The following is a 27,276-nucleotide window of genomic DNA, read 5'->3' as shown; positions in this document are numbered from 1 at the left end:
TAAGCCATTTCCTTGATATAAATCTCTATGTATTTACATGCTTAACTGGTTTTGCTTCTCTAGAGAATCCAGCCTAAGACACTTAGCAAAATTCATTTAAGATTCACCAATGTTGCATGTGTCAGTAGCCTGTTCATTATTATTGCTGAGTAGTATTCTATTTTATGGATATACCAGTTTCACCTATTGAAAATTTGGTTTGTTTCCAATTTTTGGCTGTTTGAATAATGCAGTTGTGAAAAGTTGTATACAGGTCTTTATGTGGGTATATTTTTAATTTATCTTGGGTAAATATCTAGGATTGAGATTGTTGAATATTAGGTACTGTATGTTTACCTTTATAAGAAACTGCCAAAATGTTTTCAAAGGGTCTGTTCCACTTTTGCCTCCCTACTACCTTGTTAGCACTTGACTTTGTCAGAGTGTGTGTGTTTTCCATTCTAGTACGTATTTAATGGTATCTCATTGTGCTTTTAATTTGCATTTCCCTGAGGACTAAGGATGCTGAGCATCTTTTCTTGTGTTTGTTGGTCATCTATATCTCTTTGGTGAAGCATTGGTTTAAAATTTTGAGGATTCGCGTAACTTTGCAGATCGTGTAGGAGTTCCAGGTATAAGTATTTTGAAGAAATACTCTTGGCCAAGTTACTTATCCTCTCTGTGACTCAGTTTCTGCATCCTTAAAATGGTGTATTGAGAGTATTTACCTCAGAGGGTTGCCGTGACTATTAAATGAGATAATATCTGTAAAAGCCTTGGCACAGGGCCTACAGTTAAATCTCTTAGCCTAGTACCTGGTACAAAGTGAACACTCAGTAGTCCAGACCAATTCTGACTCATGGCTAACTCATGTGTGTCAACAGTAGAACTGTGTTCCTTGTTGGTAACTATCATGGTTGATTTACTACGGCCTTGGGTAAATCTCTCTTAACTTCATTACTCAATCTCAAAAGGAAGATAAAAGCTGCTTGATCTAACCCAATGGACTGTTGTGTTGATTAACTGAGCTATAATATAGTGTGATAAGCAAGTTAAAATACTATTAAAAGAAATTACTTACTGACTGAATTCTAAATAATTTCATTATATGGTTAATTCAATTCATGATTGAGCAGATTATAATACAACATAAAATAATTCTAAAACCAAATATATGCAAATATAAATTATTTTTAGTTTATCCTCAATTTTGAATAGTCTTGACTGTTATTAATATTAGTAAACATAAGAGTAGCTTGATATGGACACTTATATGTGGATGTAATATATGAGTGTAAATATACATTTTATGTTTGTATATCTCACAATATGGATTTTTAAATCAGATATGTGCTGAAATATAAAGTAAATGTATATGGAGTTTGAGTGATTTTGTCTTACATTTTTTTAATAGTTTGTAAAAATAAGACTGAGCATTCAGCAAACATTTTTTAAATGCTTACTATGTGCCTGGCCCTGTAGGGTCTCTGAGGATGCAGCAGTGAAGGAAACCCACAATGTCCCATTCCTTTTGTACTTTCTGGAGTAATGTTGAGTAGTGAAGAGGTCAACGTAATCATAAAAAGACACCTGAAGACTTTCTTATCCACCTTTTTATAATAGTAACAACTCATTTCATCAAGTGGTTACTACATGGAAGGTATTGTACAGAAGCCTATGTATTGTATCCTTAGAAGTATGCCAGAGCTAGTGGGCTGGCCTGGCTTATGACTTACCCTAAAGCTTATGTCTACATGTGTGCATGCTAGGGACTGAATATAATTTGTTGAATGTGTAAATGAATGACTGAATGTTGATTAAAAGTTAGTCGTTTCAATGAAAAACTCATCCAGAAGGAAAGGAAGCTGTTTCAAAGAGAACCTCACAGTGGGTACATACCTTCAGTTGTCTTTATGGCCACAATTTTGCAATATTCTCAGTGTTGATCAGATATTAGGGGGCTGGTTTACAGTCTTTAAACTTATTTTTTAGTCTGGCTTGCTGAATTATAAAATTACAGAGAATGGGAACTACTCATCTGCATATTCCTGGTACCGGGCAGTTCTACCCATGGAGACCAAATGAGAGATCAGGGGGTTTGCTGGTGAACAAATAATGATTTCCATCTAAAATAAATAGTATGCAATTTCTTCCTGACCTTTAAATTTTTTTTTTTTTAGGTATTGCTGGATGCTGTGCCAAAACAACAGTTGCTCCTTTGGATCGAGTAAAGGTTTTATTACAAGCTCATAATCACCATTATAAACATTTAGGTGAGTTGATGGATACTGAAGATAAAAATGAATGAAAACATTACCTATCTGCTGGCTTGGCTTCCAGTTGTAGATTACAGTGGAAAGAGGACACTAAAGGAAAGTTCAAGTTTGGGGGTACATTTTGCAAGAGATATATGTCTCATCCATTTTAATCTTTTTATTTGAAATAGTGGTTGTATTTACTATCATTTCAGTGTCCTGATAGTTTCCAAACTAAAATCTTGGACTCCCTGAAGTAAGTGTTATTTCTTGGGGTCAGCTAGTCATATCCTTCACAGACACTCATAACAGCTTGTCTTAGTCATCCAGTGGTGCTGTAACAGAAATACCACAAGTGGATGGCTTTAACAAAGGGAAGTTTATTCTCTCATAGTCCAATAGGCTACGAGTCCAAATTCAGGGCCCTGGCTCCAGGGGAAGCCTCTGTCTCTCTGTTGGCTCTGGAGGAAGGTCCTTGTCATCAGTCTTCCGTTGGTCTGGGAGCATCTTAGCACAGGAACTTCAGGTCCAAAGGGCTTGCTCTGCTCCCGGCACTGGTTTCTTGATGGTATGAGGTTCCCATGTCTCTCTGCTCACTTCTCTCTTTTATATCTGAAAACAGATTGGTTTAGGACACTGACTAATCTTATAGACCTTATCAGTATAACTGCTGCTAATCCCTCGTATTACATCATAGTGATAGGATTTATAACACATAGGGCAATCACATCAGATGATAAAATGGTAGAGAATCATACAATCATACAAGGGAATCATGACCTAGCCAAGTTGACAGGTATTTTGGGGGGACACAATTCAATCCATGACACAGCTCATCCTGATTAGTAATGAAAATAAAGTTTGATAAATATAAAATTGAAGTAATCATTACCGTAAACAGTTTAAGCCTTCCAGAAATCTTAGTGCAAGCAGAATCTAATGACAGTTAGTATGTATGAATAAACTGCATTATTAAAAAAAAAAAAAAAATGAAGTCCTTGGTTGTTTCTTGCAAGTGCAAAAACTAGCCATTTACATTGACATGAACTCATTAGTATGTCATTGGTGGAACTAAGAACTTTTTACAGCCGTTTTTGGAGTGTAGTTTGGTAATATCAAAAGCCTTGAAAAGGAGCACACTCTTCAACTTTGCAATTCCGGTTTAGGAAGTTATCCTAAGGATGTAATCAGAGCTGTGCTCAAAAATGTATATATAAGGATCAAAGCATTATTTATATTAGTAAAGATAAGTAAACGAACAGCCAAAATGTTCAAGAATAGGAAGTTGGCTAAGTAAGTTTTACTTTACCCATATGATAGACTGTTTTGCAGTTGTAAAAAATCTTATTGTAAAAGAATATTAATTGACGGGAGATAATATTTATAATGCATTAGTTACCTAAAGACTACTACAAAGTAGTGTAAGCATGCTGTATTTTATATAAACGAACATGCGCTTAGACAAAAGTCTGGAAGAATAACCATTGACATTAAATGGTTCATTTTGAGTAGTGGGAATAGAGTAATTTTTTTTTTCCCTCCAAGCTCATTTGTAATGCACATTGGACATATATTACTCTTGCAATGAAATGGAAAAAGGATTTAAAGAAAAAAAAATTAATATGAACTGAGACCAAGAAAGCAGTTAAGCCAGGGGTAACTGACTCGTACCACTCCATTGCTTTATAGGTTCATGCTTCTGTAGGTAGGATGATGTGTGCTGTGCATGGTCTATGCAGCATCATTATATAAACCAAAAAAACCCAAATCCATTGCTGTCAAGTTGATTTCGACACATAGCGACGCTGGAGGACAGAGTACAACTGTTCCATAGGATTTCCAAGGAGCTGCTGGTGGACTCGAACAGCCAATCTTTTGGTTAGCAGCCAAGCACTTAACCACTAAGTCTATACAGTGGCAGACTTACTGATTAAGAATAAGAATCACTTCTTTTTCCAGTTTTTTTTTTTTATTAACTTTTATTAAGCTTCAAGTGAACGTTTACAAATCCAATCAGTCTGTCACATATAAGTTTACATATATCTCACTCCCTACTCCCACTTGCTGTCCCCCTCTTGAGTCAGCCCTTTCAGTCTCTCCTTTCGTGACAGTTTTGCCGGCTTCCCTCTCCCTCTATCCTCCCATCCCCCCTCCAGTCAAGAGTTGCCAACACAATCTCAAGTGTCCACCTGATATAATTAGCTCACTCTTCATCAGTGTCTCTCTCCCACCCGCTGACCAGTCCCTTTCATGTCTGATGAGTTGTCTTCGGGGATGGTTCCTGTCCTGTGCCAACAGAAGGTCTGGGGAGCATGGCCGCCGGGATTCCTCTAGTCTCAGTCAGACCATTAAGTTTGGTCTTTTTATGAGAATTTGGGGTCTGTATCCCACTGATCTCCTGCTCCCTCAGGGGTCCTCTGCTGTGCTCCCTGTCAGGGCAGTCATCGATTGCGGCCGGGCACCAACTAGTTCTTCTGGTCTCAGGATGATGTAGGTCTCTGGTTCATGTGGCCCTTTCTGTCTCTTGGGCTCTTAGTTGTCGTGTGGCCTTGGTATTCTTCATTTTCCTTTGATCCAGGTGGGTTGAGACCAATTGATGCATCTTAGATGGCTGTTTGTTAGCATTTAAGACCCCAGACACCACATTTCAAAGTGGGATGCAGAATGATTTCGTAATAGAATTATTTTGCCAATTGACTTAGAAGTCCCCGCAAACCATGTTCCCCAGACCCCCGCCCTTGCTCCGCTGTCCAGTTTGGTTTTTAAATGATTTTTTTCTCAAAAAACTGGATGAATATTTTTAAGATAACGATAATTTGTAATTATATAGAACTTAAGAATCAATCCGTGTAAATTTAGACCATATGTTAATTTGGTCATATCCTTGTCACTGTTTTTTATACTAAGTAGGCCTGTACTTTTGAGTCAGAATTGGCTCCACGGCAATGAGTTTTTCTTTTTTTCCTTACGCCTGTACTCAAAATTGAAAAAAAGTTACTGTCTCTGTGTCCAGCAATATATTCTGTATCTTCACATAGTGTAAAAACCGAAGAAAACCAAACCCGGTGCTGTCGAGTCGATTCCGACTCCCAGCAACCCTATAGGACAGAGTAGAACTGCCCCATAGAGTTTCCAGGGAACGCCTGGCATATTCGAACTGCCAGCCCTTTGGTTAGCAGCTGTAGCAGTTAACCACCATGCCACCAGGGTTTCCCTCACATAGTGTACACAGGTATAAAAAGAATCGGACCTTTGAGCTTATTGAGTGCTTATTTAAAAAAAAAAAAAAAACGAAAAGGAAGGTAATGATTTTCTTAAGTTAAATCTCGAAAGAAGACGGATTATATTACTCAGTATCTTAGAGGGTTTCATGGTGACTGAACCTGTGAGTGTCCGATCAGGGTGTTTTTTCCTTGAACATCCTCCCTGTACTGATGTACGTTGTCTTGTTCCCTGGTTTGTAATCACTTATTACATATTCACGTTAGATTTCACGCTCTCTGAGACTGCATGCCACGGGTCAAAGTGGACCCGCACAAGGCATGCAAAATTTAGAACAGAATTCCTGGAGTGTGACAACGGAGCTAGTCGTGTAGCATACCCATAGTTCATGTGTCTTTAAAATATGCAGGCCAAAAAAAGTACTAGTGGCTTTTTCCTTTATTTTAAAAGCATTTTTGGATGTTGTCTTCCGGACATCTTGCCCCATTTACATGCATAGTTCTTTAAAAATTTGGCTTTTTTAACATGATTTTTCACAATTAAATAAAAAGTGATGAAGCTATGCTTTTGAATAACACTTCTGCTTTAAATTCTTAAAAAAAAAGTGTGACATTATTTCTATGGCATTTTTATTTTGAACTGAAATTATTGCGACCAAATGAAACGGAAGAGGTATAATTTAAATTTCTCCCTCCCCCAATTTACAATGTTAGTATAAGGAACTTTTTTCCTGTAATGTTTTGAAAACCTTTGACCTCTACATAGCCTTTTATAGCCAAATGTGATATAAAAATGGTAGACAAATCATAATAGGATTAAAAAAATTCTTTACTTTTTGTTTTGTTGCCTGTACATTTATTTATTTATATATTCCTTTATTTTTAGAATTTGTAATATTTTCACAAGTTTCCTAATTCAAAAAGCATAAAAGCAAAACATCTTTCTCCCTCCCATTTCCTCCTTGAAATCAAGCATTTTTATAAGTTTCTTCCATTTCCTTTCAAATTTGATCTATACATACCAAATATATACTTCTACTTTACCAAACGTTAGTTCCTTCCCACTCTAGCTTGATAAAGTAAGTAAAGATTCTGAGAGGATTTAAATAATACACAAGCTTGGTATAACAGGTACGCAGGGAACTCTGCACCTTAGGGAGAATACACATTCTCTTCAAATATGCTTGTAACATTTACAAAAATTGGCTCAGTGTTACGCTTTCACAGGGAAATCTCAGTTCATTTCCTAAAGTAAAAATAGTACAGATGACCGGTTGAAGAAGAAAAGCAATTTAATTATCTCAGTGAATATTTAGCAACCATTTGAAAACATTTAACATCCATTCTTTGTCTAGCCACTTGTTTGACTTTCTATTATTTTGTTTTAGGTGAGATTTTGTAAAAAAAAAAACATGGCTGGATATGAGTGTTTAACAGAATTTGAGAATTTTGGGCTTTTAATAGAGGAATTGAAGCCATTCTTTTTTTTTGCTCATCGATTTATTCACTTAGCTTATTTTATGTTTTCTGTTTATTGTACTTTCTTGTATCTTTTCCTCCACAGCACCTCCTCCTTGTTTCTTAGATATCCGTTTTTGAAAGTACTATATCTGTTTCAATTTTCTGATGGTTCTTGTAAGGCATTGGCAGTTCAGTGGTAGAATTCTGACCTCAGTGTGGGAGATTTGGGTTCGTTTCCGCCTAGTACACCTCGAGTACAGCGACCACCCATCACCATTGGAAGCTTGCATGTTACTATGATGCTGAACAGGTTTTATTGGAGCCTCTCGACTAAGATGGACTGGGAAGTAAGGCCTAGTCCTGGTGATCTACTTCCAAAAATCAGCCACTGAAAACCCTGTGGATCAGAATGCCTGATCCACAACCAGTTATGGGGCTAGCACATGGCGCAGGACCAGGCAGCATTTTGTCCTATTGTGCATGGGATCTTCCTGAGTTAGGGGCCTACTTGATGGGCAGCTAACAGCAATGATTTCTCAAAATAAATAAATAAAAATAAGTTATATATTACAATCAAGAGGTTTTAAAGAATAATACAATAAACATATGCAGACCCACTACAGAGCTTCAGAAGTAAGCATTATTTATACAGCTAAAACCTCTGAACTTTTCCAGTATTGATGCTTTCCTGTCTGTAGTAGATAAACATTTGCCTAGATGTGATTACCCTTAAATTGTTACAAACGCATTTCAGTAAAATTAAACAGGGTGTAACCTTTGCCCCCTCCTCCAGCAAGAGGAAAGCTTTAACATAAGTCTTTTTAATAGGCTGTTTGGCCTTTTAGATATCCGCTTATCAAAAAATGTTTTTAGGACGCATCTTTTATTTGATGCAAGTACCTACAATTCAGATTACTGACAAGGGTACAAAAGATTACTTTCATCCTGAAATTTGAAATGAAGCTAGTGATTTATATTTTTATCAAATTTTTGCTTGAAAAATTTGGTTGGGAACCTGAATTTAAATCCTTAAATTATGGAAGTAGGGAAGTGTTTATGAGAAGTCTGTATACTGCTAATGGCACTAATGATTGATGCTAGCAGAGTAATAAACCTATCAATGTACATGGATCAGAACACAGGCCCTGTTCTATCAGTGTTTGCAGTTAGTGAAAATTTACTCCAATATTTCAATCGTTTTTATAGGTAGTCTCTTAATTTTTTTTTTTTTTTTCATTTTTCTTCTATAAACAAATAATACACATGTGTCTGAGTCCATTTGGGAAACTTTCCTTCATCCTTCCTGGTAGGGTTGATCATTTTCAGTGCTGTACCTGGACCTTGAACGCATTTCTGTTGTTACACATATATTATGTGAGAATTTGTCTTAATTCTGTTTTCTATCTCCCTCTCTGTGCTGGAAGCTCGCTGAGGACACGTAATGGGTCATTTACCAATGATTCCCTAGCACTCTGTAGCGTACATGCTTAATAAATACTTGTTAAGATGGCATAGTTTTATATAATTTACTGTAGCTATTTTTTTTATAAGTATAATTTTCTATAATTTGTGGCTGCTCTTGCTTTAGATTTTGTTTTATATTTTTACAGGAGGTATATGTATTTATGCAGTTTGGATATATGGCATATGTTTACTAGGTTTAACTGTGATACAGAAATTACTATTCATGTAATTCCTCAAGCAAGGTGACATCATGAATGACAGATGATACAAAGAATGGTAATCTTTATCCGTGATTGTTATGAAAATGTGAATTTAGATGGTTTTATGGTTAATAGTATTTTGCTTCTAAAAATCTTTTTTAAAAATAGGAGTGTTTTCTACCTTACGTGCTGTTCCCCAAAAGGAAGGATACCTCGGTTTGTATAAAGGAAATGGTGCAATGATGATTCGAATCTTTCCCTATGGCGCAATCCAGTTTATGGCGTTTGAGCAGTATAAAAAGGTACTTGAACTTTTGTCTTGTTTTTCTCATGTACTTGAATATCATGCTTATCTGACGAGGCGTTTACTTTTGCTTTTAATTACTTTGGATTAATGGATAAAGTGTAATACCTTTTTGAAGGATTAAGACTTGTGGTAGTTTAAAGTTTTAAAAATAATTTTGTTTTGGAGTTATTTCCAGAACTGTTCATCACTTGTGTTAGTCATAAGTTAGAATTAGTTGCAAAATTCTCTAAGTTCATACTTAGGAAAGAAAAGGCAAAATATCCTTCAAATAGATTATATATTACTAGTATTTTTTTTCTTTTTTTGCAATGTTTCAGGAGAAATTTATTATTTTTTATAAAAATATCCCAGTTAGTTATAACAACAAACATTTTCTGTAAGCCCAGCTTACATGCATCAGTATATACCTACAAGGCTAAAAAAAAAAAAAAAACTCTATGCTAATTTACTTTTTGAACCTTTTAGTGAGCTCCGGTCAGAGCATCGTTATTACCCGATTACAATGATGCTTCCAATCACGTGGTTCCATCTGCACGTGCTACGAGCTGTTGTTTTTGTTGCTGCCAGTGTTTTTATAGTCACTGATATCATCAGATTTTCTGGTGTTTTAGCTACAATATTGCGGTAATTAGCACGGGGCGGGGGGAGGGCGCGCCTTGAGTTACCATGCTGGGTATTACTAGCTTTTTAATGTGCTTTTTGTTCATCAGTTGTAGGAAAGGATCACTGTGGCTTTCGAGTTTCATATTAAATAAAATACTTAAACCATATTGTGAAAGTCTGTTTTGAAGTGATTCTGTAAGTTAACAGCTTTTCCCATCTTACTCTTTGATTGAGGATGGTGCAGGACCAGGCAGTGTTTTGTTTTGTTGTGCATAGCTTGCTGTGAGTCAGAACTGACTCGATGGCACCTAACAACAACTCTTTAAGTTTCCCCTTTCTGGTTGAGTGAAAGTTTATCCTCTCAAACGTTGTCTTAACGCAGAAAGAGGTTAAGTATGTTTTTCAAAGGGTATCTTAGAATGAAATGTAAGCCGAAGAGATGGGAACAAAATTCTAAGCTCATCAGTCAGAATTGGTACTCAATATATCAAGACTTAATTGTCTAGTCTAGTGTTCTACTATGACTGTCCCCATTCATACTTTAAGGGTTTGTAGTTCTCAGTAGACACTATAGTATATTTGTCAATTCTGAGGTAGGCTGACTTTTGTAAAAATGCAAAAAGAGTAGAGGCTACAGAGGAAATACCTGATGACCTTCTGATGTTATGTAACACTGCCAGCTTTATATAATTGTGTTCATTTCATTCACCTTTATTACTAATTTTCTTATTATACTTGTGCAACTCTTTTGAAATTAGACTTCATTATCAAGCAGCGAAATGTGTGGCATTTAAAAAATATCTCCTCGAAGTCATTGTTTTTGGTTTCTAGTTAATTACTACAAAGCTGGGAGTTTCGGGTCATGTACACAGATTAATGGCTGGATCCATGGCAGGTAAGAGGAGTGGGTATCTTATTTCTGATGAAGTCATTTTCTTTAAAATGTTGAGTTTAGATAATATGTGTGACATTGGCTAGGTAGTACACATTTATTATCTTTCTACATTTAGTTATAGAAATCCATTTAACTCTTAATCTGAGTTCTCTAGAGAAGTAAAACCAATGAAACGTATATATAAATATGTAGAGAGAGATTTACTTCAAGGAAATGGCTCATGCATTTGTGGTGGCTGGCTGGTCCCAAACCATGGGCCAGGTGGCGAGCTGAAGGCTTCTGCCAGTTCATGTGGTTGCAGGAGTTGACAAACTCAAAATCTGCGGTTCAGGTGGCAGGTTGAAGGCTTATGCTAACTCGTGTCCCAAGAACTGGAGGTCAGGCAACAAGAAGTATGCAGGATCAAGAGAGAGTACAACCTTTGCCAGAACATCCATTTATATACTGGAGGCAGGCCCCTCCCCCAAGGAAATTCCCCTTTCAGCTGATTTTGGCTGCTCACATCAGATCGCAGAATGGAAGATGATTATATAATGTCTGCCAAACCACGGAGAATGAAATCCTAGCCAAGCTGACACATAACATTAACCATCACATTCTTTTAACATAAAAAGATTATTTTATAGGAGAAGAAGGTAAGGAATAGTTTAAATTTACAACTACACAAGAAGCATGTATCCCCTTTTACCTAACAATTCTACTTCTGGGAACTTACCTCCTTTTTTAAAAAAATTTTTTTTTTCAAAAATATGCACCTATTTTTATGCAAATAATGTATGCATTCTAAATTTTTTTGCCACCTGCCCCTTCCCGAGTGAGGAATTTTTGTAAGCGCCCTGGTGGTGTAGTGGTTAAGTGCTATGGCTGCCAACCAAAGGGTCGGCAGTTCAAATCCGCCAGGCGCTCCTTGGAAACGATGGGACGGTTCTACTCTGTCCTATAGGGTCACTATGAGTTGGAATCGACTTGACGGCACTGGGTTATGCCATTATATTTTTTTTACATGTTGCTGTAAATATTGTTAGGTGTTGTTGTATATATTGTTAAATATTGTAGAATGAATGTGTTATTTGCATAAAAATAGAGTAGTAATATATATGGTGAAAATAGTTCAACTCACTAGATGTAATCACTCTTAACAGTTTCTTATGTATGCTTTTTTCTAATGATATTCCATAATATGATTTTCCTTTTAGAATTATATCAATATTCTTTTTTGTATCAATACATAGATCTGCCTTCTTTTTAAGAGCTGCGTTACATTCTGAGGTATGAATGTACCATGATCTATTTAATCAGTCCCCTGTGGACTGACATTTGCTGTATTTTCAGTCTTGGCTTCACAGGTAATGCTTTGTACTTGTGTGGGTATATCTGTAGAGTAAATTCTGAGATGGGAAATTACTTTATCCATCAAAAGATAGGTGCATTTAAATTTTGAAAGACATCGCCAGGCTGATTCCATAAAACTTTCGATGGCTGTTTCCCCTCCACACCCCATCAACACTGGATCTTATCAAACTTAATCTTTGCCAATTAGTTATGAGTAAGACTCATCAGCTTTCCAAATGTCTATTGACCATTTGTATTTCTTTTACTTTTAGCTTTCCATTTTTTTTTTTTTTTTTAATATTCATTTGTATGAGTGTCGAAATTTAGGACATACTAGTTCTTTGTCACATGTTGCTAATATTTTATTTCCCTGCTTTAGATTTGTAGTTTGTCCTTATTTATGATTAAAAAAAATAGATAATCCAAAACTTTTGTTTTGTTTCCATATGGAAGTTTTACATAGCCAAATGAGTTTCCTTGGTGGCTTCGAAATTTTGTGTCTTGCTTAGAAATACCTTCCCATTTCTAAGATAAAAACATTTAATCGTATTTTCTACTAAAACTTTGTGTGTGTATATCTGTTGATATCATATTTATTTTTATATAAGGGATGACATAGGGATTGAAAAAGACTGTTCTCTAGATGGCTAGTCAGTTGTGCCAACATAATTTACTCAATAATTTATCCTTTTCTGTGATTTTAAACACCACCTCTATCATGTACTAAATTTTGTGAATTTATTTAAGAGAAGGATTAAGGTAGTATACAGTTATGTTTAGCCACAGAGCTGTTCATTGCAGTTTTATTTGTCACACTGAAAACCAAACCAAACCCATTGTTGTCAAGCCGATTCCAACTCATAGCAACTATATAGGACAGAGTAGAATTGCCCCATAAGTTTCCAGGGAGCTGCTGGTGGATTTCAACTGCCGACCTTTTGGTTAGCAGCTGAGCTCTTAACCACTGCACCACCAGGGCTCTATCACACTGAAAGGAAATTTAAATATATAGAATAGAAAAGTGGTGGGAAAAAAATCCAATATATCAGAATTCTACACATCCATTAATGTATTTTTTGTAGAATTTTATTTATTTATAAGGAAAGACATTTACATTATAAGTAGAAAGAAAGCAAGTTAAAAGAATGAGTATTATATATCATATTTTGGCTTTTACAAAGTAAATGCATATATATATAAAATATCTGCATATATATGTATCTGCAAGGTTATATATATCAACATATTAAAGGTTTCTATTTCTAATGATGGAAATAAAATGATTAGAAGGTTATATATCAAAATCTTAATTGTGGTTATCACAGGGTTTGTAGGATTTCAGTAGATTTTTGTGTCTATTGCTTTAATCATGGTATGTCATATCCCATGGTGATGTCAGGTTTCTGTAACTAAGATCCTTTGCAATCCCTTCATGTGCATTGAAGTGGGAAGGAGAGAAATATGGGTGGTCAGAGACTATTTGGCCTTTCTGGGTGAATGGACCTCTGATATTGAATATGCACAGTTAAAGCATTCTAGTAATGCTAGCGCCCTTGAGGTCTACAAGTGTGACGTGGTAGGGACAAATATGTTAACTAGGTAGGTGCCAAAAAAGAACAGAAAGCTTTGGTTAAACATTGTAGACACTGTGGCCACAGACAATCATCTTTCAGGTTGTTGAGGTTACAGGCTTTGTCTTGGATAACAGATGTTAAGATACTTCTCAGACAATGTCTCAGATTCTAAAAGCAGTGACTCAGCCTACCTTTGTACCTAGGTCTGATCTGACTTGCCCTGTCCATGGTTTTTCCTTGTCTACTCTTTATGTAGTTCTCCTTTACTCCTGGCTGACAGACCCAGGTTCAGTAAGTAGTAAAAATAACCAGGATTAATATTCAAAATATTTAACAACCCAACTTTGTATACAACAACAACAAAAAAAATGCCATTGCCGTTAAGTTGATTCCAACGACCCTATAGAATGGAGTAGAACTGTTCCATAGAGTTTCCAAGGAGCTCCTGGTGGATTCCATCTGCTGGCCTTTTGGTTAGCAACTGTAGCACGTAACCACTATACCACTAGGGCTTCCAACTTTGTATAGGTAGTAATAAATAGAAAAAGTTCTGAATGCCTCCTACTGTGCCAAGCATTAACTCTTTATTGGCTGGTTCATGAGATGGTGGTGGTGGTGGGACGAGTTCCTGGGGAAGTGGAGGGTCACTGAAGTCATGGTGGGGGAGATCTTAGGAGTTCGAGCAGTAGCTATTTGTTAATTGGTATGGAAATATTTCGATATTTTACATACACAATGGTATTGGTGGGTAACATTAGCTAATATGTATTCATCACTTGTGTGCAGTACAAAGACCCGAGCACTCAACATGCGATCCTTGGACTCCTAACCTGTAGTCCTCAGAACAATACTATGAGTAAAGTGCTATGATTATCCTCAAGTTATAGAAGAGAAATTTTAGTAAAGTTTCCAAATCTAAAAAATTATGATTTCTAGCATCACTTTTTAACTTTCTGTGTCCTAAACTTTAACTATACAAGTGAGTGGTCAAAATCCTTTCTTTGAAGGTGGAAGGAAAAATGAAGTAGGATTACGAATATGAGTTCAATTTCAAAGACTGTATTTTTTTTTTTTCATGGCCTTTGATTATTGAATTGCCTATTCATTCAAATAGTGTTTCTAGTTTTGTTTTTCTGAAATTAAAGACATGCTAGCATCATTTTAAAATATTATATTGTATTTTAAAATATTATATTAGAAAGCAGTAATAAACAAGAGGACTGGAATTATCTTAAAGAAAAAAGTTTTTTTTTTAACATTCTAGTTATAATAGATAAGACCAATACTAGTGCTATAATATCTCTATTTTTATTATGCTTAATTATAATTTACATCTTGATTCTGTTCTGTAAATGGTTGAACTGTTCTGGTTATTTTATTTTTATTTATATCTGTTATCTTTGCCCTTGTACCTTTGGTGGTCTTTAAATGTAAGTTCGGCAATTTTGTATTTGCCAAAGTAAAAAATGGGTTTTTCATGATCATCTCAATAGAGCTTATTTTAAAGCTTTTATGAACTTCAACTTTTTCCTACAGCTACAATCCAGTATATGCTGACTCTCACTCTGCCAAGGAAAGGAAAAGCTGGAGACTCAGAATCAGGGTTCATATATTTAAGGAAGGTCTTGACCTTTTTTCTCTATGTTTGTTTCAAATGTTTGAAATCAGTTTGGCTCTGCCAGTTGCCATGGAACTAAGGGTGATAAAATAAAGGGAAGAGAAAGAAGAATTGAGTTATTAGCAACCAGAAGTGGTGAGCTGAAGCTCTGCTTGCTACTCTCCCTGGTCTACTCTGGCTTGGTGTTCTCGTCCAGGGCTGGGTGACTAAGTGGACAGAACAATTCCTGGGATCTTGGTTGGCCTCCATTACGCACCTGCTCTTTGATCATGGGCAGATCATCCAAGCTTTCTGTAACTCACTTATCCATTTGTTAAAGTGGAGCTTATGGTTTCTCAACACTCTGAGTTGTGAGGGTCAGAGGAGAGAATTGCTATGAAAACATTCTGAAAGATCTGAGGTCCTCCATGTGTATGAGAGAATTTTAGTAAACCTTCCATGCTCTTGAACCAGCCACATGAATCTTTATTCTTCTTTTTGCTTCATTTGTAAAGTAGGAAAAATTTTATCTGTCAGTACAGGTAGTAGTCAAAATCTCGAGCAACCAGTACAACACAAGCAGCAGCCGATCAGAATAGAGGCTAGACATCAACCAGATTGGCTGTATGGTACAGTCCAGTGATTTGTTGGAGCCAGTCCAACCCAGGTTGTGCACTGTTCTTTTGAGAACCTCAAAGAGGCTTAGAGGCATTTTTCCCAGATACTTCTATATTTAAAAGGGAACTCTGTCCCCCTGTGAGCCCTGATCCAGAATTCCAAAGCAAGAAGCTTTCTACACACTTGGAGAAATTGCTCTTCTGAGCTGTTAGTTGAAGGAATTTTTTAAAATCAGAATTTAACTCAGTTAATTGAACCTGAGGCCTGATGTGTACGTTCATGGGGAAGAAGGGTTATGATGCTTAGACATCTGCTGTCTAGGCCTTTGGCTTCTTGACTTGTATTGTGACCTCTGATTTCCACATGAGGATACTGTACAAAAGTCATCCACAGTCACACACAGTTATTCTTTTGGGTAATAATGATTGCAAAGATGGCCCCTGAATGTCGTAACTGAACCATCTTTCCCTAGAACCTTCTTTTAAGAGCATAATTTTCATTAACACACTCATCAGAGGTTGCACACAACTGTAAATAGGTGTTTTTTGATGATTTGCAACTGATGTTTAATTAATCATCAGGCTTGAAGCAGTGATGTACTTCCAAAGGACAGGATGCAGTAGAGCTGGGGCTTCCCTGGACATCTCCTGCAGACCAATTTCCTTGGCTCTGTAGCTTAGCTTTCGTGTCTGTGATGCATGGGACTCTTCCTTTGTCTGAAGTATGTATGTGCAATCCGTGTGTTTTTGTTGAACTCTTGGATATGTACATGAATTCTGGATGCTGCTCCCACTGCAGTAGTCTCAAGTGGGAATAGATGGTGGTGAACCAGGAAGGAAGCCATCTCTGAAAATTAAAATCTACTTTCAGATTTATTGAGAAGTTGGGGAGGAAGGGGATGAAATGATGAGAACACGGATATGCTCCTGTATTGCAGCCTTGCATTATCCAACTTCTAATCTCTCCTTCTCCTCTTCCTTTGCCCTTTCCACTTTGTAGGGTTAGTTCTTTGTTAAGAAGCTGTTGTGTTTCTTTTTGTAGCAGAATAAACAGTTCATATTTACCATATTTTCTGAATAGGATCTCCAAAGTTTTAATAACCAAAGATTATTTGTGTCTTTGGTAGTTTGGTTAGAAACGTAATTTGTGACCAGAGTTTTTTTTTTTTTTGCTTAAGCATACAGCGAATATGCCGAGTAGATTTTGGAAGATAATGTCCAGCTCTTCTGGACAGGCCAGATTAGCAAAATCCGCTAATTGCTGATTAAAGTATGTTTTTAGGTTTACCTCAATTCCTAGCATTCTAGATTATAAGGACAGTAAGAGGATGAGAATTTAGGGAAAACACAGTCTCCCTTGACTTGGGTTCATTATTAAGTTTCTTGACTGAAGGGAAGCAGAGAGGAGAGTTTGCACATACACAAAACATGGCAAGTGGGTCTCAGCTTTATTGAGTTTCATTGCTTCCTGGTAGGTGAAGATATTCTACTCTTTATTTTGGGTTGTAGTTGTAAAGTGGGAGAAGAAAAGTATAACTACTGATATTTGAGGTAAGTAGTTCCTGATTTCCTCTATGTGCTCTTGGAGGGCCTTTTTTTTTTTTTTTTTTTGGCCTTCCTGTGAAGCAATGCCAGGTAGAACAGTAAGGAGCAGATGTATGAGCGTACAAAAGGTCCCAAATGGTAGCACTAGCTTTAGGAACTGAAAATCCCAGTAACCCTCTGGATGACTGGTATGAATGTCTGTTAGTACTAGCGCTCAACTGAATCCCCACTTTGTTACATACATATTCCTCTCCAAGAATCCTCTGTGCTTCCCTTTTTATTAGAATCCTTGAGCACTGATGTGGAGGGAAGAGAAAGGTTGGGGGTTGGGGGTCACTTTGGTAAGACTAGGCACGAATGATTTGGTTCTCAAAGGAAAGCTTCTCAAAACAAATTGCTTGAAAAAGACTAGACTGGGAGAATAATAATAGCTAACACTCAAATAGCACTTACTTTGTACCAGGGATTATTTTAAGCATCAATTTCTTTTAACTCCCTTAGTCTTCATGAATCCCTAGTTTGGGAATCTACTTGTTAATAATCCCCATTTTATTGATGATGAAACTGAAACCCAGGTTATGTAATATGCTCAAGGTCATATAGCTAGTTAGTGGTGGGGTTTGGATTTGAACCCACAAAGACTCACTCTAGAGTAAGCACTCTTATCACTTGCTATAAATAAAAAAGGAGTAGTTTTAAAATAAAAAAAATTAGTTGAAATAAAAAAAGTTATCAAATCAAGAAAGTAATACTAGTGCTGGATTACTTGATAGGCAGTGCACATGTATGGGGGATCCCAGCAAATCAGGGACTCCAGAAATAAAGTTGAAAGTGTTTTTGAAAGGTTGACATTGGATATTTTTAAAAAGCGTTGACGTATTTTGTACTGTTTAAGCTAAGTAACACCACCTTTACCTTTACAAGCAAATTGCTGTATATACTCACTTTTTTAAAATAGTAAATAGATAATAATAACCATTGCTGTTGATTCTGACTCATAGCGACCCTATAGAACAGAGTAGAACTGCTCCACAGGGTATCCAGGGAACGGCTGGTGAATTCCCACTGCCGACATTTTGGTTTGCAGCCAAGCTTTTGGTTAGCGGTCGAGCTCTTAACCACTATGCCACTAGGGCTCTACTCATTTTTTTGGCAGTTTATAATTGTGACCAGTCTGTTAATTCACTCAGTTAAACCACTTGAAGTCAGGCAGTTAGAAGGCTTATAGAAGGCGATTAAAAGGCTTAGAATATGGAGGAGGAAGAAAGAACTAGATGGAGTCAGAAAAGCAAATGGGAAATCCAGATCAGTGAAGAGAAAAAAAAAAAAAGTGAGTGGTAAATATTTACAGAAGTTGTAAAATAAAATGGAGAGAGATGACTTGGGAAAATGCTAGCAAAATCCAATTTTAACCAAATTGTGTCAGCAGGATCAAACCTTAAAATGGTCAGCCTTTCAGATCTCTTCTACATTTGTTAAACTTTTTACTAAGAATTATTCCAATATAGATGCAACTAGTGTATGGATAATCTGTCCTAATTTCATTTTCTAAAATTTCCTGTTGCAAAATCTTCAACTCAAGCTGCAAAAAAATTAAGCCAATTTGCAAAACATGCAGTTTTAAAAACATCTGAATAGTAAGGTATTTGTTGTGGTTTAAATGTAATGTTATTGCCCTACCTTGCCTGAGGAACACTGTATTTGGACTGTATTCATTTACATTCACTTTAAAAGAGGGCATTTAGAAAAGCCACAGCCTGGACTGTCAGACATGGCTGATTTGAATACCAATAGGTTAAATAGTTGGGAAAAGAATAGTTTGAAAACAGGTAGCTTGAATGAAGAGCTGATATCAAAATGGTTGAATTTGGGAATTGACATTTCCAATTGCTGGACTGATGGAATACCTGAAGTAAAATTTTAAGTATGAAAAATGCTAGGCAAATGATTAAGAAGAAAAAAAAAATTACAGGGAAGGCAACATTGTGTCATGTAAGAGCCAGAAAACTTAGTTTCAAATCCTACTCTGTGATACACAAACGCCATGAATTTGGTCGTTTTAAAAAAAAAAAAAAAAAAAATTTTTTTTTTTTTTAAACTACTTTAGCCTCTGTTTTCTCAATTTGTAAAACAGGAATAATGTCTGCGTTGTAGGACTGGTGGTAGCATTTGATACGTAAGGATTGGAGGTAGTATTTGTCAAGTACCTGATGTGATATGTTGGCACATAGTAAACAGTCATAACTGCCGTGTTGAAACTAAAAAAAGGAAAGTTTAAAACATCATTTACAGCTGAACCACAGATAGGCTAGTCATAAAATCAGTCTATCTTCAGTGGGTCTACCCTGTTCTGAGCACCATTAAGCTAATCTTGATCCAAATTATTGCTTGTATTTAAACCGAAGGAACTGCTGCTTATTATTCAAACTGATTTTCCTCTCATTGTCTAAAGGAATTGACTTTTTTCAATTCTCAAAGAGGTAAGGGTTGCGTGTGTTTGCGCTGAAGTCTTAGCTGTATGTTGTTGTCATTGTGTGCCGTGGAGTTGATTTCAACTCATGGCAGCTGTTGTAGGGAAAAAAACACCACGAGTTTAGTAAAGCAAAAAGGAAGTTTTATTCAGCATATATTCAAAAAGATAAAAGTGAGAAGTGAACAACCAGGCTGCCAGAGCTAATGTCTGCCTGAACCCAAGGAAATATTACAGAATAGACAAAAGTGGGAAAACAGACAAACATGCTGCCACAGCCATGTCTGCTGAGTCCACAGAACAGGCAAGAATGGGAAAATAACAAGCATGCTGCTACAGCCATGTCTGCCCAAGTCCAAGGAACTTTACAGAATCATCAGTATATTTTAACATTAAAAATGGGCAAAACCATTGACAGCTCTGCATTTTTACAGGTTGGCTAGAAACAATCATTGGTACAGGTTTTTCATTAACAGCCAGGAGAATCTTCACTGGTCCAACAAATGTTCCATTCACTAAATGCTAATAGAAAACGTTAAGAGTGGAAAGTCTTTTGTGTTCTGTTCAGATTGGTTTATGTGAAAGATTATCTTAGCTATTGTCTTTATACCTCAGGGCCCAGTTGATATGTCCTTGTAAGTCCTTGTGAGTCCAGCTCCAGCTGGGTCACATTCTCTATGCTCAAGGGCAGGGAATAATGAGTCCAATATTGTTTCCTAAGTCACAACCCTATAGGACAGAGTAGAACTGCCCCCATAGGATTTCCTAGGCTGTAATTTTTTTTTTTTTTTTTAAATTTTTATTGTGCTTTAAGTGAACGTTTACAAATCAAGTCAGTCTCTCACACAAAAACTTATATACACCTTGCTACATACTCCCAATTGCTCTCCCCCTGATGAGACAGCCCATTCCCTCCCTCCACTTTCTCTTTTCATGTTCATTTCACCAGCTTCTAACCCCCTCTACCCTCTCTTCTCCCCTAAAGAGAGGAGATGCCAAAATAGTCTCATATGTCTACCTGATCCAAGAAGCTCACTCCTCACCAGCGTCTCTCTCCAACACATTGTCCAGTCCAATCCCTGTCTGAAGAGTTGGCTTTGGGAATGGTTCCTGTCCTGGGGCAACAGAAGGTCTGGGGGCCATGACCACCAGGGTCCTTCCAGTCTCAGTCAGACCATTAAGTCTGGTCTTTTTATGAGAATTTGGGGTCTGCATCCCACTGCTCTCCTGCTCCCTCAGGGGTTCTCTGTTGCATTCCCTGTCAGGGCAGTCATTGGTTGTCCTAGGCTGCCAAGTCTTTTCTCCTGTAGAATGGGAGCAGACTGCCAAGTCTTTTCTCCTGTAGAATGGCTGGTGGATTTGAAGTACCAGCCTGCCTTTTAGCAGCCAACTGCTTAACCAGACATCACCAGGCCTTCTTATTACCTGTATCTGAGGTAGATAATTAGAGATAATATTATAACTACTCAGGAAAAAATGCTATGAAAAATACCTAAATAGTTAAGATCATTGTTTTCTTATTCATTTTGAAGGAGTGGCAAATAATTTTAAATATTGGAGGGAGGGAGCTGGCACTCTGAGAGTAAATTTATATTTAGGTCTGGGATGATAAAAATGGATGCAAAATTACAGTAACATGTTAAATAAAATGGGATAAGCTACCTCATTCCTACTAAATAAAATTGAAAAATAAAACTAAAAAATGAAATTAAGTCAAGAATGTGGAAATCACTTTAAATTTCCACTTCTATACCAGAATAGCTTGCTATTCTGAGTCAAAGTTCTGGCAAAAAATCATATTTTAATTTGATGAAACTAGTAAAAAGATGAAAAAATTGCCTTGTTAAAAAAACAGTATTAGAAACCTACTTAGAAAAAGTAACTGCCAAAGAGAGAAATGTAAAAAAACAAAAAACAAAAAAAAACCCACTGCCATTGAGTTGAGTCCAACTCATAGCAACCCTATAGGACACAGTAGAACTGCCCACATAGTGTTTCCAGGGAGCGCCTGGTGGATTCAAACTGCCAATCTTTCGGTTAGCAGCCATAGCTCTTAACCACTATACCGCCAGGGTTTTCTAAGGAGAGAAATGTAGATGTGGAAATTAAAGAACACAAAAATAAAGTCATATAAAAAATAAGCCAAAATAACACTGAGCGGATGCTTTTTGCCCATCAAATTAGGGGGAAATTATCTAACAATTGAATATTCTAATTGTCTAATAATTTTCTAATATCTGAGAATTCAGAGAAATAGGACTTTTATTCTAATGAATGACATAAATTGGTGCAGTCTTTCTGAAGGGCAATTTCTATTAAAAGTCTTACTGTGTTTTTACCCTTTGACCCAATAATTCTGTTTTAGGAATTTATCCATAATAAAAATGATGGACAAAGTAGTAATAAGGCCATTCACCAAAGCATTGTTTGCTAATACAATATTGTATAGCAAATAATGGAGACAATATAAATGTCTAAGAATTATTTTAAGAAATTACACTACATCCAAATAATGTGTTTCTCACATGGAAAAATGTTCACAATATAATGTAAAGTAGAAAAACCTAGCTATAAAATTACAATATTATTGTAAGTTTTAAATGAGTGTTATACGTGTACAAATGTGCATCTATAAAATGATTTGGAAGATTGCATATTTAGGTAGTTATTGTTGGACGAAGGATCCCTGGTGGTATAGTGGTTAGGGGCGCGGCTGCTAACTGAAAGGTCGGTGGTTCAAACCCACCAGCCACCTATCAGCTGCTCTGAAGGAGAAAGATGTGGCAATCTGCTTTAGTAAAGATTACAGTTTGGGAACCCTATGCGGCAGTTCTCCTCTTTCCTGTAGGGTCACTATGAGTTAGAATAGACTCTACAGCAATGGATTTTGTCTTTGAATGACAGGTAATGTTTATTTAGACTTTTTTGCTCATTTATATTTTCTAATTTTTCCACACCGAACATGTATTTCTTTGGTACTTTAAAAAAGTTAACAAAATATATTTTTTAATTTAAAAAGTAACTCATCTGAATGGTTTTGGAATTTGAATTCAGTTATTGATGAAAATCTAGAATTTAATGCTAAATTTACTTATCAGGAGATTTTTATGTTAAAATGAATTGGTTCTATGACCTTGGACATTTATATTTTTGTTGAGTAAACAGATTTGCCTAAATTCTCAAAATACAGTAATGATCATACTTTGACATTTTTCAAAAAGTGCCTTTATCTTCATAAGAATTTTTTGTGTTATGTGCATAAAGCATCTCTCCACTTTAGGATTGTTGTAGGGTAAAAACACCACAAAGTTTAGTAAAGCAAAAAGAAAATTTTATCTGGCATATTCAAAAAGCAGAAATAGGAAGTGGACAACCAAGCTGCCAGAGCCATGTCTACCTGTGTCCAAGGAAATGTTACAGAATAAGCAAGAATGGGAAAATGGACGAGCATGCTGCACAGCCGTGTGTGCTGAGTCCGAGGAATGTTTCTGAATCACCAGTGTATACTGACATTACAAATGGGCAAAGCCACTGAAAGCTTCACCTGTTCGCAGATTGATTAGGAACTGTGATCCTGCATTTTGAATACTCTTTCTTAACAATCATTGATACAGGTTTCAGGAGGGTCTTCATTGGTCCAACAAATTTTCTATTCACTAAATGTTAATAGAACAAGGTAAGAGTGGAAAGTCTTTTGTGTTGTTTGATTAGCTTACGTGAAAACTTCCCTAAAAGATAGTTTCCAAGATTACCATAACTGTTGTCTGTATACCTCCTCAGGGCTCAGCTGTTCTATCCTTGAGAGTCCTTGTGTCCTTGAGAGTCCTTGTGTCCTTGAGAGTCCTTGTGAGTCCAGCTCCAGCTGGGTCACATTCTCTATGCTCAAGGACAGGGAATAGTGACTCCAATATTATTTCCTAAATCAGGATTAGAGGAAATAAGTGAAAGAACAAATGTCTTACTTAGTGCCATGAAGACAGTCAGTATTTCCTTTCTGATATTTTTCCTGAGAATAAACAAGTAATAAATAGAACTGTAAGAATGCTCATGACCCACTTACACTGTACTGTTTGAAGGCTAACACTATAACTTCACAGTGGGAAGAACTTGAAAAGATTTTTACAAAATGTCCCTTTGTTCATGAGGTTGTTTTCCAGCTGATGATAATATGTTATAATTCTATCGTGTTGTAGGATAAAAGACATTACAAAGTTTAGTAAAGTAAAAAGAAAGTTTTATTTGGCAAAAGTAGGAAGCGGACAACCATGTCTGCCAGAGCTACTCTCTGCCCGAATCCAAGGAAATTACAGAATAGACAAAAGTGGGAAAATGGACAAGCATGCTTGCCACAGCTATGTCTGCCTGAGTCCAAAGAACATTACAGAATAGGCAAGAATGGGAAAAGGGACATGCACGCTTTCCAAAGAAAGTTACAGAGTCATCAGTATATAATCACATTACAAAATAGGCAAAACCAACCAATGAAAATTTCACCTTTTCACAGTTTGGCTAGAAACAGATCCTACATTTCGAATTGCCTTTCTTAACTATCATAGGTACAGGTTGCAGTAAGGACAGTCAGGAGGGCCCTCGTTGGTCCAAGAAATTTCTATTCACTAAATGCTGGTAGAAAAAGATAAGAGTGGAAAGTCTTTTGTTTTCTGTTTTATGTGAAATGTTCCCAAAAGGATATTTTCCAAGATTATCCTATCTGTTGTCGTTATACCTCAGGGCCCAGTTGATGTGTCCCTGTGAGTCCTTGTGAGCCCAGCTTCAGCTGGGTCACATTCTCTATGCTCAAGAACAGGGAATAATGACTCCAGTCTTATTTCCTAAATCAATCGGCAATATCACCTTTGATTTCCTTGGGTTTTCGTCATTGCTGTAACATCGAGAGAGTGCCACTAATGATTGGGAAGACCTGTATGGCAGACATTTTTTTTTTTAACATTCAAGTTTCTACTTCCTTTTCAGGTATGACAGCAGTTATCTGTACGTACCCTCTTGACATGGTTAGAGTCCGCCTAGCATTCCAGGTGAAAGGGGAACACACCTATACAGGAATTATACATGCATTTAAGACAATTTATGCCAAGGTATTTCATATTTATCCTTCTCTTTTATAACACATCCTTTTATATTTAGGAAAATATTTTGAATATTACCTAAAATAATTACTCTTTTATTTACAATTATTGATATTAATAATTGTGAAAGCACATCATTGTGTTTCAGGGTGGATATAGAATAGTTTTTCCATTGTAATGTTGTATGCTTTTGTTCTATAATAATTAATGTAATAAACACAATGTAATTTCACTTCTGATTTTCCTTCACTGAAAAGGAAGGTGGTTTCCTTGGATTTTACAGAGGCCTGATGCCAACTATATTAGGAATGGCTCCATATGCAGGTATGTTTCAAATTTGGCAGAATTCTGGTTTGTGTGTTTAAAATGTGTGATCAGCTTTTTTCTGAAATGGTAGCATGAAAAGATGCTATCATGAAAGGTACTTTTACTTAAGAAATGATGTAGATAAAATTATGATTTATCTGTGGTCCTTCATTTTGTCTTACGTATAAAGATGACTGTATTCATGTTCAGTCAGTAGAAACAGTTTTGCACCTTTTAACCTCTGAGCCAGCTGTAGCCTTGTTAACAGTTGCACAATGTTGTTACATGACTGTTAAAGATTCAATTTTTAAAACATGTTAATTAAACATTAAGAGTTGAAAACTTTTTTTTTCTCCCTCAATATAAGTAGTGAAGACTCCTTATGGGAAATTTAGAAAATAAAGAAAACTAGAAAAAAAAAAAAACTTAGCCATCGCTGTAATTCTCCAATCTGCATGAAAGCACCATTACCTTGTTTATATTTCTTAAAAAAAAAAAAAAAAAATTATCATTAACCTTTTATTTTGAAAGAATTTAACAGGCAATTGTAAGAAATAATACAGAGTCCATGCACCCTTTACCCTTTACCTTGTTTCCCCAATGGTAACATTTTATAAAACTATAGTACAATATCACAACCAGGATAATGACATAGATGCAGTCAAGATACAGAACAATTCTGTGTCACCACAGGATCCCTCCTGTTGACCTTTTTAGACACACCTCCGTGACCCCTTTTTAACCACTGGCAACCACTAACCTCTTCTCCATTTCTGTAATGTTCTCGTTTCAAGAAAGTTACATAAGTGGAACCACGTAGTATATAACCTTTTGGGGTTGGATTTTTTCACTCAGCCTCATTCCCTTAAGATTCATCCAACCTGATGTGGTGTATATCGATAGTTTGTTCTTTTTTTTATTGCTGAGTAGTATTCCATTGTATGGATGTACCACAGTTTGTAATACTTTGTTTCTAAGATTCACCCATGTTGTTGTGTATAGCTATTCATTTGTTTTTCCAGTTGTGTATGTATTTTGGTATAGAAGTCCAAGAGTTTTTTCTAGGGTATATACCTAGGAGTAGAATTGCTGGGTTGTAAGTTATATGTATGTTCAGTTTTATTAAATAAACACAAATTGATTGAAAGTGGTTGTATCCATTTACGATTTCATTAGCAGTGGTTAAAAATTCCCATTGATTCACATCAACTCTATCCACATTGATTGATTTTTTAGTTTTTGCTAATTTTATTGGATATATAAAAGATAACTCATGAGGTTTTATTTTGCATTTCCCTGTTAATGAGGTTGACCACCTTTTCATATATTTATTCACCACTTATATTTCTTTTTCTATGAAGTGGCTGTTCATGAGTTTGGCCAACTTTTGTACTGAATTTGTTTGTCTTTTTCTTATTGATTTGTAGTAATTTTTTATATATTCTGGATATATATGTTGAAAATATCTCACCCTATTTGTGATTTGGCTTTTTCATTTCTGTGTAGTGGCTTGTAATAAACATAATTTCTATTTTTAATGTAATTGAGTTTTTCAGTCTCTTCTTTTAGGGACAGTGCTTTTCCTATGAGGTTTTGTTTTTCTTCTAAGAATGATTTTAAAGTTTAGCATTTTACATTTAAGCCCCTAATTTGTCAGAGATTATTTGTTTTTCCTTAAGGGTTAGCATTTGACCCAGCACCATTTATTAATAGTCCCTCCTTCTCCATTAATATGGAGTGTCGCTTTTAATTTGAAAGGATGAATCCCTTCACCTTACACGTGTTTTCTTCAGGAGTGCACATTTTAGAATCAGTTTTTTTTTTTTTTTTTTTGTGCTTTGATATCTTTTATTGGTCACCCTATCACACAGTGCAGCAATTTGATCTGAAAGCTCAGTGTTTAAAAAGAGTTTCTTCTGGTTTGGGTTTAAAAAGTGTCTCTCTTTTTTTTTTTTAGATTCCTTTTTTTTCTTTAATTGTACTTTAGATGAAAGTTTACAGAACAAACTACCTTCTAGAATCAGCTTTTGATATTGAACAAAAATCCTTGTTGGGATTTTGAATGAAATTTCATACAAATCGTGACTATTTTTGTTAGGTATATTTATATTTATAGACATGCTGTAAGTTTTGTTGTGTCTTTTAAAAAATCACATATTCAGTTTATTGCTTGATTTAATTTTTAGGAGAATTTATAGCTAACTGGAGTCCCTGGGTGGTGCAAACTGTTAAGTGCTCTGCTGTTAACTGAAAGATTGGTGGTTTGAGTCTGCCCCAGAGACACCTCAGAAGAAAGGCCTGGCAGTCAAATTCTAAAAAATCATCCATTTAAAATCCTATGGAGCACAGTTCTACTCTGACAC

General features: G+C 36.0%; 1 protein-coding gene across 9 annotated transcripts in view; it reads left to right on the top strand.

The window, feature by feature from the left end:
• The window catches only part of LOC100667955 (solute carrier family 25 member 16), a 113,382-nt gene that overhangs the window by 10,489 nt on the left and 75,617 nt on the right, over positions 1-27,276 (top strand). For 5 of the 9 annotated variants that reach the window (XM_064269643.1, XM_064269638.1, XM_064269644.1 and 2 more), the window contains exons 2-6: positions 2,160-2,252; positions 8,749-8,882; positions 10,322-10,385; positions 24,495-24,616; positions 24,865-24,931. In XM_064269643.1, coding sequence (XP_064125713.1) covers positions 2,160-2,252; positions 8,749-8,882; positions 10,322-10,385; positions 24,495-24,616; positions 24,865-24,931 — 480 coding nt within the window. Of the gene's footprint in view, positions 1-5; positions 1,640-2,159; positions 2,253-8,748; positions 8,883-10,321; positions 10,386-24,494; positions 24,617-24,864; positions 24,932-27,276 lie in introns of those variants that run through there. The other 4 variants (XM_064269641.1, XM_064269640.1, XM_064269639.1 and 1 more) reach the window with 4 other exon arrangements.

Source organism: Loxodonta africana, chromosome 16 (genome assembly GCF_030014295.1).
Source record: "Loxodonta africana isolate mLoxAfr1 chromosome 16, mLoxAfr1.hap2, whole genome shotgun sequence".
Taxonomy (NCBI): Eukaryota; Metazoa; Chordata; class Mammalia; order Proboscidea; family Elephantidae; genus Loxodonta; species Loxodonta africana.
The sequence above is the reverse complement of the archived record's forward strand: the minus strand, read 5'-3'. Positions and strand labels throughout refer to the sequence as shown.